The sequence below is a fragment of the Rhinatrema bivittatum genome, chromosome 11, assembly GCF_901001135.1.
Source record: "Rhinatrema bivittatum chromosome 11, aRhiBiv1.1, whole genome shotgun sequence".
NCBI lineage: Eukaryota > Metazoa > Chordata > Amphibia > Gymnophiona > Rhinatrematidae > Rhinatrema > Rhinatrema bivittatum.
In genome coordinates this window covers 5,071,244-5,086,438 of record NC_042625.1, presented here as the reverse complement: position 1 = coordinate 5,086,438, position 15,195 = coordinate 5,071,244, and the positions used below count along the sequence as shown (strand labels likewise).

The following is a 15,195-nucleotide window of genomic DNA, read 5'->3' as shown; positions in this document are numbered from 1 at the left end:
GGTGATATGTATTTTATACAGGAACCCCGGTATATAAAAACTAATAAATAAATAAAATAAAATAAATAAATAAATAGTACCTTGAGAAATCAGGAAACTCCCGTGCTTAGGGTTGATCTGGGAGGAAACCTTAGGCCAGAACCTCTCCTCCGTTTTCACTGAGCATTGTCAGCTGGATACAGAGGCCTTCTTGAATTCCAGAGCGAGAGGGAATTTCATTGACCCAAGCCCTGGTTCATAAACATAAAATTCATACCACTATCTTGGAATACCCAGTAACTGTCTCCTCGGTATACAAAGATCCTCTTCCAAGACATGTCTCAGAGATTACAGCAACTCTGACCCTTTGGACCAGCCCCCTGCTCAAGGAGACCATCTCATTCTATGTGATTCCCTGGGCCATGAATCCAGTTAGCTTCTGGTTACCCTGGCTTCAACAACACCAGCTAGGTGTCAACTGTCAGTCTCTGGAACTGACACGTTGGGGCTCCTCTTGTTTTGCCAATTATCTCACACCCGTTCATCTGCAGGCCCGCCTGACTCTGGCTGTCACTATACCAGGGCTCCTGCCACAGTATGCTGAATTTGTCAATGTATTCTCGAAGCAGCAGACTGAAACCTTGCCCATACACCACTCTTACAACTGTGGTATCGACCTTCTTCCAGACAAATTACCCCTGCAGGTAAGGGTCTACCCGTTATCTGTTCCAGACACCTGAGGTCATGATTCTGCACATCAAGGAGAACTTGGCAAGGGTCTTTATTCAGCCATCTTCTTTCCCCGCTGGAGCAGGTTTTTTCTTCGTGGCCAAGAAAGATGGCACCCTCGGGCCTTGCATTGACTACCAGGGCCTTAATGCCATCACAGAAAAAAGAACTGGTACATGCTACCTCTCATCTCAGAGCTGTTTGATCGCCTGCAAGGTGCCAATGTCTCACCAAGTTAGATCTATGGGGAGCTTACAATCTCATTCGCATCAGAGAGGGAAATAAGTGGAAAACCATGTTCAATACACAAGATGGACATTATAAATACTGTGTCATGCCACTCGGATGCTGCAATGCCCCAGCAGTCTTTCAAAATATGGTGAATAATTTTTTTTGAGATCTCTTGTATTCCTATGCTTTGATCTACCTTGATGACATACTCATCTGTTCTCAATCCCTGACTCTGCACCGGGAACATGTTAAACAGATGTTACAGCGACTATGAGATCATCATCTGTAAAGTAAATTTGAGAGGTGTCTGTTTGAGCAAGAGTAACTTATTTTCTTAGGTTACCTCATTTTGTGGACCGGCTTCCTCATGGATCCTGCAGAACAGAAAGCAATTCTAGAGTGGTCCCAGCCAGTCAGCCTTTGGATGCCTACAGCATTTTCTAGGATTTGTTTACTACCACCATTTCTTCCCTTTGTATTCAACCCTCGCAGCACCACTTATCTCCTTGACCTGAAAGGGGGCAGATACCTGGAATTTATCTACAGAAGCTGTCAACGCCTTCCAGGCTCTCAAGCAAGCCTTATCCCAAGGACCTTGGCCTACAGTACCCAGATCCTGATCGCCCCTTTGTCCTGGTGGTAGATGTTGCTACCCTTGGGGTAGGGGCTGTCTTCAATCAACACAGCGACCAAGGGAGCCTCCTGCTGTGTTCATTCTTCTCCAGAAAGTTCTCTCCGGTAAAGAGTAACTACACGATTGGGGATTGTGAACTCTTCGCAGTGAAATTGGCACTAGAAGAATGGTGGCACTTCCTAGAAGGGGCCAAGCACCAAATTATGATTTACACGGACCACAAGAATATTGAGTACCTTCAAGAAACATAACAGGTTATCCCCCACCAGGCCCACTGGTCTCTCTTCTTTAGTTGGTTTGATTTTGAGCGCCGCTACCGTCCAGCAGTCGAGTCAGAGAGCGGATGCCCTCTCCCGCTCTTTCCAAACGGAAGAAATAATTGAGACACCTTAGCATATTATCGATCCAGCAAAGATTATTGTTGCCACTGCTACACCGGTTCTCCCAGGAAAGATTGTAGTAACTAAGCATCTCCAGGAGAAAGTGTTAAAATGAGCATACAACTCATGCCTGGCAAGGCATCCTGAAGTGGCCCATACCCTTGAATTCCTTCAGCACCACTATTAGTGGCCCCAGGTGAAAACAGATGTAAAGAGTTACAAGGAGTCTTGCCCTGTCTATGTGCAGAATAAAACTGCTCATGCCTGACCTTGGGGGCTGCTACAGCCATTGCCAGCCCCCAAGGAACCCTGGAACCATCTGTCTACTGATTTATTTATTTATTTATTTATTTAATTTCTTTTCCTATACCGATGCTCAAGACTAGGTCTTATCGTACCGGTTTACAATGTAACTGAGGGGAAACCAATTAACATCAAGGTAGAAAGTAAAGTTACATTAAACAGGGAGCATAAAACCTGGGCAATGGAAGACAGTACAGAGTTTAAACTAAGAAACAATTTATAATGGACCATCCTTGCTCACATGGCTACATCACAATATCAGTCGTGGTGGATAGATTCTCCAAGATGACATATTTCATTCCTCTCCCAGGCTTGTCTTCTGCTCTGAAAGTAGCACGTCTCTTTGTCCAGTTTGTCTTCAAACTACATTGGCTATCTTCTCACATCCTTTCTGACAGAGGAGTCCAGTTCATGGCCCGATACTGGAAGGGTCTTTGTAAAAATTCAGCATTACCTTGGATCTCATTACTGCCTATCATCCTCAAGGCAATGGCCATACAAAATTGGTCAAGTCCTCAAAACCGTCATTCACCTGTATGTCAAGGAGAGACAAGAAGATTGGTCCATTCTCTTCCCATGGGCTGAGTTTTCACACAACAATCATGACAGTAATGCCACAGGCTCCTCTCCCTTCAATGTTGGGTACGGCATACATCCACAGGTTCGTCTACCAATATCGCTCTCTGTACTCTGTCCAGCCCGCCTCACTGCTCAAGAACTCCAGGATCTTTGGACTGCAAATCAGCCACTTGATCTCTAAGGCAGCAGCTCAGGCTAAAAAGCATGCTGATAAGGCACAGACCAGCTCCGCAATTCAAAGTGGTGGACTTGGTGTAGTTAAGCACGCAGAATCTGTGCCTCCAAGTTCCTTCTCTTCATTTGGCACCCAGACTTATTGGCCCTTTCCCAGTCTTATATCAAATGGGGCTTGTCACTTACCAACTCAAACTTCCAGTCATGTTAAGAATCCATGATGTTTTCCATGTTTCCATATTGAAACCATTACTTTTCTATTGGCCTTACTGATAGCCTCCCAAATCTGCAGAGGTCTATTCGGAAGAAGACTCCCACTAAGAGTACAGGAAATCCTGGACGTTCAGAAAAGATACAATAAACTGGAATATCTCATAGCATGAAAGAACTATGGTCCAGAGAAATCCTCCTGGGTGCCAGTAGCCAACCTTCAAGTTCCCTTATTAATAAAGAAATTTCATCGCCACTTTCCCCAACAACAAGACCCAGAAACCTCAGGAGAGGGCTTAAAAAGGTGGGTACTGTTACGTTTGCCGGTCATGGGAGCCACCCACGACCAGCAGCACTCCATCCCTTCAATGCCAGGAGACACCCAGTGAGTTCATCCTGACAATTCGCCACCATCGCCTCATCTTTCTTCCTCTTCTGTGGGTTGCCTCTAGGCATGCACGCGCATGCCGCACCGCCTCTTAAGGGGCCCATGATGGGAACCAGGGCTGCCCGGTGCTTCTTGATTTTATCACGCACCCTAACATTGCCTCAGCTTCAAGTCATCTACACAGGAAAGTGTAGTGTGTTGCTGCTCCTGTTTCCTGCATTCCAGCCTTGTCTCGTCTCTCCGGCCCAGCCTTGCCTCATCTCCTCTCCTCCCCTCCCCTTGGACTGACTTCCGGATCTGACCATTGCCTGAACACTGAGCATTCTAGCTTTCTGCCTGCCTTTGACCCTAGTCTGGCCCTGGATCAATGCCTACACTATAACCATAGAGACTCTTTCCTAAAACCTGCTGGCCCCCGGAAGCCAGGGGGACAGGGGTTAGTATAGGTGAAGCTCCTAATCATTCTCTTCTCTGTGTAGCTCTGCCAGCTGTTGGTCACAGGGCCTTCCCTGTAGATTGAGCCAATCTCACTACAGCAGCAAGGGTCCACACATCTTACACTAATATTTATATAACCTAATAATAAAATAGTGTAAATGCAGCATTTGTGGAGATGAGATCCCTCTTAAACAGATCCTGGGTCAGGGTTGTGTTTTTGCCAGTGTTTTCCCATTCAAAAACAAAGTTTTCGCAAATACTGATTCAATCGAATTATACAGTACAGTCTGTGGTTGACTTTATTTAAGACCAAATGAAGACTGGGCAGAGGATGCTTTTAGGAAGCATGTGTTAGGTGAATAAAGAGTGGGGCAGAAAGAGAGGGTGAAATGTGCTGCACCAGTTCATGGGTGCTTTTGAGCTGAGGCTGATATCAATCTTTGATGTTCTAGGTGTCTGTTATCAAGGTGAAGATTCATGAAGCCACAGGAATGCCTGCTGGAAAACAGAAGCTGCAGTATGAAGTGAGTGTGTCACAGATGTGAGATGTCTTTCTTGAATCACTTTATAGATTAGTATCTTATGTCTGCCCTGAAAACCAAGGACTCTGCCCCCATATCCTTACTGGACTCCTTCCTTAAGCAGTGGAACCCAGTAGATCCTTCTCCTTCTCCTTTTATTAGGTACTATACAAAAATGTTATTGTTTGTGAGATACATCATAGTTCAGGCTTTACAAGAATATCCTGTTGCACTGGTTTTCTGGATGTGGAGGTGGAAGAAAAATAGTTTCTCTTTGAGGTACAAGAATTGTAGCTTAAATGTTAGATTGTGTATGCCTCCCATATATGATTTAAAATTATATGGTGTTTGGTTTTTGTTTTGTTTTTTTAAGAACCTCATGGCCTCATTTTTATTCTGTTCTACTTTTCAGGGCATCTTTATTAAGGACTCAAATTCCTTGGCCTACTACAACATGGTTAATGGCTCTGTCATTCACTTGGCTCTCAAAGAGAGAGGAGGCAGGAAGAAATAATGACCAAATTGCTAAAAGATTTTAAATCACTGCCCAAGGGGAGCTGTGGGTCAGTCTGTAAATCCAAATCACTCAAATTCATCGTTTTGATAGTTCAGCTAGAAGAACTGAAACACATAGCCACCACAGACTTTCCTTTCTACTACCAGCAGATATTGGGATGCTGTCTTTCTTTTCCTTTTGCTAACATGGTTCTTTAATTTTATTTTGGACTGATCGACATTAGGCTTTAGTATCTACTAGTTATTTCTACCAGAAACCTTGTGTAATGTCCTAGTGTTTTACAACTGATTAAAATTTCAGGCTCTCGTAATAGCCGTGTTGCTTTTTTATATATATATATATAGATATATTCCTGGACTGAATTGAACCTTACTCCTTGCATCATTTCTGAACAGCTGCTGCTGTGCTGTCTAAGAAAATGTTAATGTGTAATAAACTGTTACAATGTAACTGTAGAAAGACTGAAAGCCTCTTGCTGGTTCCATTTTCTGTATCATCTTAGACATATACTGTTTTATTTTACAAAGCAGATTGCTTACTACTGTAGCTTAACTATCGCTTCAGAGTTGCCTTTGACGCATTGTGAAATTAAAATCTTGATAGTTTGCTCTTGTTTCTGCAGCTATCTGTGTGTATCTGCTAGGAGACCATCTGTGGGTTATGAGACAAACTGATTCAGCATTATCTTAAAAATTGTCTTAAAGGGACTTGAGAAACAGTCATGCTCAGTCAATTTGACATTAGGTTGATGTAATGAATGTTCAATAAAGCTTCACTTTTATCTGGACATATTACAGGTATAAGACCTTGTTTTCTTTAGGCTCTTGCAATTGAGCAAGTTAGTTGGCTCCTATGGTCCTTATCTTGTACCACTCAGTTTTAAGGATAGATCATTAATTTGGCATTAAATAATTTTTTTTATATTTAATTAGCCTCAGGAAGGAAAGGATTATGTGGATATTTGTTCTTACTGCCAATTAACTGATTCTTTGCATTCTTTTTGGAGTTTTCCTGGTGTAACTCTGGCCCAATGAGCAAAGAGCATGATCCATGAACCAAAGAGGACTAGTTCTGATGTGGCAGCTTTGAGTTTCTGTAATTGTTGCCTTGGACCCTGCATGGGGCTTGAGCAAGGTTTCTGCTCATCTTGGTTTGTTGAGCCTTTGTCAATTTGTTACTTAGTTTTTCTAAAAGGTGTGGTGTCCCCGGGTCAGGGCAGTGTATGCTGCACAGTTCTACCTCCCACAGCCCAGCTCAAGACACCCGGCTGCCGCTGTTAAAATGAAGCTTCTAAATTACACAAAGCAGCAGATTCACACCCTGATTCAATGTGAAATCATCGCTGAGGGACTTTTTTCTAAGTTTTTAGTACAATTCTAAATGTTTTTCGCTCAATGCACAATCAAGCTGTGGAATTTGTTACCAGAAGATGTGTTTAGGCAACTAGCATAGCTGGGTTTAAAAAGGGGTTGGACAAGTTCCTGGAAGAAAAGTCCATAAATAGTTATTAAACAGGTGACTCAGGGAGACCCACCACGTAGCATAGGGAGTGACCAGCAACAAACTGAATATACTTTTAGGGATTGGCCACTTTCAGAAACAGAATGCTGGACTCGTGGATCTTTCGTCTGACTCAGCATGGCACTTATGTTTTTAAATATTTATTTTATTTATTATTATTTTTATATACCGACATTCAATCTCAATAGAGATATCACACCGGTTTACATTCAGGTACTGTAGGTATTTCTCTATCCCCAGGGGGCTTACAATCTAAGTTTTGGTACCTGAAGCAATGGCGGGTAAAGTGACTTGCCCAAGGTCACAAGGAGTGACAGCCGGACTCAAACCCTGGTCTCCTGGTTCATAGTCCACTGCTTTAACCACTAGGCTATTTCTCCTCCCCAAGTTGTCATAGACAAGTTATCAGTCCTAGCCTCTTTATGGCTGCAGTTACAGTATAAGGACAGAGTCATAGGCTGAGGGACAGTCGTCCTTGGCCTTCTGATTGAAGCTGAGAATCTTTACAATATAGGAGGATTAACACCATGACAGCTGACCCCACAGGGATCACAAAACCATAAGGACTCTGACTAGAGTGACAGAATTGGCAGAAGAGGACGGGAAGGCTTATCTGCACACCTTACCCAGCAGCCCCCAGGAGAGAACTCTAGAGGTCACTGTGATCTATCCAGGTTTCCTCTGCACTCAGGCAGGCCAATCCACAAAAGTGGGCTATGTATGTCTACCAACAGATAGAGACGGAGTAAAGCTGACGTCATGGTCATTTAGCCCTGCCCCAACATCAGCCCATCAGTATTCTCCATCTCCAGCAGATGGTCGATATGTATCTTCCTACTGGGGATTGCTAGTAGTTAAAAAAAAAAGTTTGGAAGCACCACTTGAGCTCCTGAGGTGACACCAGTGGGTCCCTCCTTTAGTTGAGCATCTTGAGTCATGTAGCCTAGCCAGGCTTGGACTTAAAAATAAAAAAAACAAAAACAGCAGTTGGAGGACAAGGGAAGCAGTGATGGCTTACCCACTTCTGCCCCCACAGCCGGAGACCCGTTCATGCTCTCAGCCAGGGAGGAAAAGTTTAAAAAAAAAAATAAATAAAGAGAGTGAGTAGGGAGGTTTTGTTTCCCCTATTCCTTTCCTTACTGGGTCTTTTTCCCTCAGCACTGGTGGTCAACGTCTTTTCCCTTCTTCCCTCTCACTTCTCTAGGGAGTTTAGTGAGATGCGGAGGCAATGCAGCTCAGCGGGTTGAGCAGCCTTTGGCTAGGCCCTGCTTTCAGGCTTGGTTCTTCCAGCTGCGTGGTAGGCCGCAACTGCATTTTTTTTCCTCACACACTTAAGTTTATGCTTTCTCGCCGCACAGCGATGTAGTGACAGCACACACGCGCACCTACTTGAACATGTAAGGTCGTGCCCTATATTTATGCTTGTAATTATGTACTGGGTTTTCCTGTGTGTGTACTTCTGTGCCCTTCCAATGAGCATGTACTTGTGCATGTACCTTATTTTTGGGCGCACAAGACATCACATGCAACTCAGTACAGGGAAATATGGAGCCAGTGGCAAAGAAGTCTAAGTTTTTATATTTGGGACATTGTCATTTTTAAACGTATTGGGGCAAAGTTAACTATTTGGAAATATCATTTAGTGTGTTTGTGCCTTTAATAGTCAGGCTGTGAATAAACAAGTTAGACTGTATTTTTAGTCAGTCAATAAGGTAGCAGTAGGTAGTGTGTTTATTTTTAAAAGTCTGCAGAACTGACTGTTCTCCAGACTTTTAAAGAACTGAGTGTTTGTATTTAATACTAACTGAGTGCTTGTATTGAAAAAAAAAAGAAAACCAACCCAAAAAGTAGCCAGAAGCTAGAAATAAGCTAGGAGCAGTGTATACCTAAGTTGAATAGTTCAGCTCAGTTACTCACCTTGGAAAGGTGTTGAGGTAGTGTGATTGGGTTTGAATAGGGACCAACATTTGATAATCAAGGGAGCAGTGAGTCACTCAGGCTGACTAACTGAAGTTAGACTGTGCCACATGTATGATTTTTTACCCACCGGTGAGAAGTTGTACATGTGCATGCGATGCAAAGAGCTCCTGGCTCTCAGAGAACGAGTCGGATCTCTGGAGGCTAGAGTGGCAGACCTGGAGGAGCTGAGGCAGACAGAGAGGTATATAGATGAGACCTTCAGGGACATAGTAGTCAAGTCCCAACTTCAGACTGGCAGCCCTGGTGCTGCCTTGGAGGAAGAAGGTCTCATGATGGGAGAGCACCAACCAGGTGCAGCAGGAAAGGATCCTGTAGCAAGGACCTGCTCTCCAGGTGATGCATTGTCCTTTCGCACTGAGGATATCTCCCCAAGGCCTACTGCCCAGGAGGGAAAGGTTAGGTCGGCCGTCATAGTTGGTGATTCGATTATTAGGAATGTAGATAGCTGGGTGGCTGGAGGGCGTGAAGATCGCCTGGTAACATGCCTACCTGGTGCAAAGGTGGCGGACCTCAAGCGTCACTTAGATAGGATTTTAGACAGTGCTGGGGAGGAGCCGGCTGTCGTGGTACATGTGGGCACCAATGACATAAGAAAATGTGGGAGGGAGGTTCTAGGAAGCCAAATTTAGGCTCTTAGGTAGAAAGCTTAAATCCAGAACCTCCAGGGTAGCATTCTCTGAAATGCTCCCTGTTCCACGCGCAGGTCACCAGAGGCAGGCAGAGCTCCGGAGTCTCAATGCGTGGATGAGACGATGGTGCAAGGAAGAGGGATTCAGTTTTGTTAGGAACTGGGGAACCTTTTGGGGAAGGGGGAGTCTCTTCCGAAGGGATGGGCTCCACCTTAACCAGGGTGGAACCAGACTGCTGGCGCTAACCTTTAAAAAGGAGATAGAGCAGCTTTTAAACTAGAACAAAGGGGAAAGCCGACAGTCGCTCAGCAGCGCATGGTTCGGAAAGAGGTATCTTTAAAGGATACTAATGATGCATTAGAATTAGGGCATCCCGACAGTGAGGTTCCAGTAATTAGAAAAGTAGTCCAAGTGCCTGTAACTAAAAACTCACCTGAGCTAAAAAAAATTCTAACTTATCCCTATCAATTAAAAAGCAGAATGAAAATACAAACAAAAAACAAACTTTGAAATGTTTGTATGCTAATGCCAGAAGTCTAAGAAGTAAGATGGGAGAATTAGAATGTATAGCAGTGAATGATGACATAGACTTAATTGGCATCTGAGACATGGTGGAAAGAGGATAACCAATGGGACAGTGTTATACCGGGGTACAAATTATATCGCAATGACAGAGAGGAGCACTCGGGAGTAGGTGTGGCACTTTATATCCAGGATGGCATAGAGTCCAACAGGATAAACATCCTGCATGAGACTAAATACAAAATTGAATCTTTATGGGTAGAAATCCCTTGTGTGTCGGGGAAGACTATAGTGATAGGGGTATACTTCCATCCACCTGGTCAAGATGGTGAGACGGACAGTGAAATGCTAAGAGAAATTAGAGAAGCTAACCAAATTGGTAGTGCAGTAATAATGGGAGACTTCAATTACCCCAATATTGACCGGGTAAATGTATCATCGGGTCTCGCTAGAGAGATAACGTTCCTGGATGGAATAAATGATAGCTTTATGGAGCAATTGGTTCAGGAACCGACGAGAGAGGGAGCAATTGTAGATCTAATTCTCAGTGGAGCACAGGACTTAGTGAGAGAGGTAACGGTGGTGGGGCCGCTTGGCAATAGTGATCATAATATGATCAAATTTGATTTAATGACTGGAAGAGGAACAGTGTGCAAATCCACAGCTCTCGTGCTAAACTTTCAAAAGGGAAACTTTGATGAAATGAGAAAAATTGTTGGAAAAAAACTGAAAGGAGCAGTTACAAAAGTAAAAAATGTCCAAGAGGCGTGGTCATTGTTAAAAAAAAATACCATCCTAGAAGCACAGTCCAGATGTATTCCACACATTAAGAAAGGTGGAAAGAAGGCAAAACGATTACCGGCATGGTTAAAAGGGGAGGTGAAAGAAGCTATTTTAGCCAAAAGATCTTCATTCAAAAATTGGAAGAAGGATCCAACAGAAGAAAATAGGATAAAGCATAAACATTGGCAAGTTAAATGTAAAACATTGATAAGACAGGCTAAGAGAAAATTTGAAAAGAAGTTGGCTGTAGAGGCAAAAACTCACAGTAAAAACTTTTTAAAATATATCCGAAGCAGAAAGTCTGTGAGGGAGTCAGTTGGACCATTAGATGATCGAGGGGTTAAAGGGGCATTTAGAGAAGATAAGGCCATCGCGGAAAGATTAAATGATTTCTTTGCTTCGGTGTTTACTGAAGAGGATGTTGGGGAGGTACCCGTAATGGAGAAGGTTTTCATGGGTAAAGATTCAGATGGACTGAATCAAATCACAGTGAACCTAGAAGATGTGGTAGGCCTGATTAACAAACTGAAGAGTAGTAAATCACCCGGACCGGATGGTATACACCCCAGAGTTCTTAAGGAACTAAAAAATGAAATTTCAGACCTATTAGTAAAAATTTGTAACCTATCATTAAAATCATCCATTGTACCTGAAGACTGGAGGATAGCAAATGTAACCCCAATATTTAAAAAGGGCTCCAGGGGTGATCCGGGAAACTACAGACCGGTTAGCCTGACTTCAGTGCCAGGAAAAATAGTGGAAAGTGTTCTAAACATCAAAATCACAGAACATATAGAAAGACATGGTTTAATGGAACAAAGTCAACATGGCTTTACCCAGGGCAAGTCTTGCCTCACAAATCTTCACTTTTTTGAAGGAGTTAATAAACATGTGGATAAAGGTGAACCGGTAGATATAGTATACTTGGATTTTCAGAAGGCGTTTGACAAAGTTCCTCATGAGAGGCTTCTAGGAAAAGTAAAAAGTCATGGGATAGGTAGCAATGTCCTTTCATGGATTGCAAACTGGCTAAAAGACAGGAAACAGAGAGTAGGATTAAATGAACAATTTTCTCAGTGGAAGGAAGTGGACAGTGGAGTGCCTCAGGGATCTGTATTGGGACCCTTACTTTTCAATATATTTATAAATGATCTGGAAAGAAATACGACGAGTGAGATAATCAAATTTGCAGATGACACAAAATTGTTCAGAGTAGTTAAATCACAAGCAGATTGTGATAAATTGCAGGAAGACCTTGTGAGACTGGAAAATTGGGCATCCAAATGGCAGATGAAATTTAATGTGGATAAGTGCAAGGTGATGCATATAGGGAAAAATAACCCATGCTATAATTACACAATGTTGGATTCCATATTAGGTGCTACAACCCAAGAAAGAGATCTAGGTGTCGTAGTGGATAACACATTGAAATCGTCGGTTCAGTGTGCTGCGGCAGTCAAAAAAGCAAACAGAATGTTGGGAATTATTAGAAAGGGAATGGTGAATAAAACAGAAAATGTCATAATGCCTCTGTATCGCTCCATGGTGAGACCGCACCTTGAATACTGTGTACAATTCTGGTCGCCGCATCTCAAAAAAGATATAGTTGCGATGGAGAAGGTACAGAGAAGGGCAACCAAAATGATAAAGGGGATGGAATAGCTCCCGAATGAGGTGACTGAAGAGGTTAGGGCTGTTCAGCTTGGAGAAGAGACGGCTGAGGGGGCATATGAGAAGAGGTCTTTAAGATCATGAGAGGTCTTGAACGAGTACATGTGAATTGGTTATTTACACTTTCGAATAATAGACTAGTGGGCATTCCATGAAGTTAGCAAGTAGCACATTTAAGACTAATCGGAGAAAATTCTTTTTCACTCAACGCACAATAAAGCTCTGGAATTTGTTGCTAGAGGATGTGGTTAGTGCAGTTAATGTAGCTGGGTTCAAAAAAGGTTTGGATAAGTTCTTGGAGGAGAAGTCCATTAATGGCTATTAATCAAATTTACTTAGGGAATAGCCACTGCTATGAATTGCATCAGTAGCATGGGATCTTCTTAGTGTTTGGGAACTTGCCAGGTTCTTATGGCCTGGATTGGCCTCTGTTGGAGACAGGATGCTGGGCTTTATGGACCCTTGGTCTAACCCAGTATGGCAATTTCTTATGTTCTAAGTGATAAGGGGCGGCTATGCTCTGGAGTTATTTCGCATTCTTCCGGATGCCTTTATGGTCTCGCCCTGCAACTTTCTACAGAAGAGGGTGGCAGTGGAAATTATTTTATGGAGGCTGTTGGATTTGAAGGCTGCGATTCCTGTTCTCGAATCACAAGAAAATATGGGACGCTATTCCATTTACTTTGTTGTACCCAAAAAGGAGGGGTCCTTTTGGCCCATCCTGGATCTCAAAGGTAATAATATATACGGGTTACCTATTTCCAAATGGAAACGCTAAGCTCCATAATAATGCCAGTTCAATCGGGAATTTCTCGCCTTTCTGGAGCGGATTGAGGCATATCTGCATATTCCATTTGCAGGGAACATAAACTGTTCCTGGGGTTTGCCGTTCTGGGACATAAATACCACTTTTCAGGCCCTTATTTCAGACTGGCCACTGGGCCCAGGACCTTCTCCAAGGTCATGGTGATGGTAGTGGCGTCCTTGCGCAAGGACAGCATCTTGCTTCATCCGTATCTGCAAGGCTGGTTGATTCGGACCAAGAGCTTAGAAGAGTCACCTGGCTTCTTGCAAGGTGGTATCCTACTGCAAGATCTAGGCTGGGTGGTGAACTTGGCTGAAGAGCAGTTTAAAGCCATCTCAGACGCTGGAGTATCTTGGTGTTCATTTCAATATGAAGCAGGGAAGAGTGTTTCTGCCAACAAGTTGCTCGAGTGCAAGCCCTAAGAAAAGACTATATGCCCGACAGCATGGTTTTACCTACAGGTCCTATGTTTGATGGCAGCCACATTGGGGGTTTTTCCCTGGGTGAGGGCATACGTGCGGCCTTTTCAGCGCACATTGCTTTCCTGGTGGAGTCCACATTCACAGGAGTGAGGCTCCACTTGCCATTGGAGGTGAACGTCCAATTGCAATAGAGATTACAGGCAGATCATCTCAGGAATGGAGTTTCCTTAGAGACAATGGATTGGTTAGTGCGCACAACAGATGTGAGCCTATGGGTTTGGGTGCTCACTGTCAGGAGTTGGTAGTGCAAGGCTGCTGGAGTGCCGAGGAATGTCAATGGAGCATAAATCGGTTGGAAGCACGTGCAGTTCGGCTGGTGTGCTTGAAGTTCACCATGCATCTAGAGCAGGGGTGGGCAATTAATTTTCCCATGGGGCCGCATGAGAAATTGGGATGGTTTTAGAGGGCTGGACTAATATAATTAACTCAGTTCTCAATAGCCCTACTTATGAAAAGACAGCAGTTTACCACCAATGCATGTCCTCTGAGAAAACACAACAAATAAGACCGATACAAAAGCTTACATGCTAGCAAAATATCTCATCTCGGTAACAGACACAGAACCGACCTAACATACTCCCAGGATCTGTAGTAATGCACATAAACTAATCTGCACACAGTTACACCTGTATTATGGAATACACTCAAACAGGAGCAACCCTATCTATGAAAAGGCAACACTACAAATATTAAATCAGGTTCTAAAAACCAATACACCTCTTATTAGGAAAACAGAACTAGCAAGCAGCTATAGATCCCCACACAGAAATAATTGTAAAACTATACTAATAAGCAGAATAAATGTTCAAAACAGCTATGAACAGAATAACATCCAACAATTAAAAACTCATAAAAACTATTAAACATTCTCCAAACACCAATAAAATATTTCAAAAAAGCAGACATCACACAATTAAAATGGCAGTCAAGAAAAATAAACTTAAAGCCATCTTTACTTACCCCCTCCAGCAGCTCTCCTACTCCTCTTCCCTGCAGGCCGTGGCACACACCAGAAGCAGCAGTAGAAGCTAAGCTCTATACTTATGGTCCTCTTCCTTAGTGCTCATGTCTCTCTCACACACACCATACCAGTCATGCCCCCATGACCAGTTTCTGTCTCTCACACACCAATCATCTCCCAAACAGTCTTTGGCACACACACACACCAGTCACCTTCCTGAACAGTTTCTCTCATGCCATACACACACACACACAGGCTTCCCACTCCCGTGTTCTACTTACTTATATGGGCTTCTCACTCTCATAATCACTTTCTCTGTCTCTCTCTCTCACACACATACACTCACTCACCAGTCTCTCACTCCCATGCTTGTTCTCTCCACATGCACAGGCTTCTCATTCCCATAATCACTTTCTTTCTCTCTCTCTCTCTCTCTCACACACACACACACTCACCAGTCTCTCACTCCCATGTTCTCTTTCAGATATACAGGCTTCTCCCTCCCATGATGTGTCTCTCACACACCCAGGTTTCTCACTCCCATGCTCACTCTTCACCTGCACAGGCTTCTCATTCCCATAATCACTTTATTTCTCTCTCTTTCACACACACACACCAGTCACCTGATCTCACTCTTGCATACACACACACAGGCTTCCCACTCCCAAGTTCTCTTTCAGATATACAGGCTTCTCCCTCCCATGCTGTGTCTCACACACACCCAGTTTTCTCACTCTCATGCTCACTCTCTTCACATG

The 15,195-nt window shown here is 43.5% G+C and overlaps 1 protein-coding gene across 1 annotated transcript in view; it reads left to right on the top strand.

The window, feature by feature from the left end:
* Positions 1-5,874, top strand: part of SF3A1 (splicing factor 3a subunit 1) — a 195,297-nt gene extending 189,423 nt beyond the window's left edge. The window contains 2 exon segments of the mRNA XM_029572040.1: positions 4,498-4,569; positions 4,979-5,874. Of these exon segments, the coding sequence (XP_029427900.1) occupies positions 4,498-4,569; positions 4,979-5,080 (174 nt within the window). The 3' untranslated portion in view covers positions 5,081-5,874.
* The last annotated feature ends 9,321 nt before the right edge of the window (positions 5,875-15,195 follow it).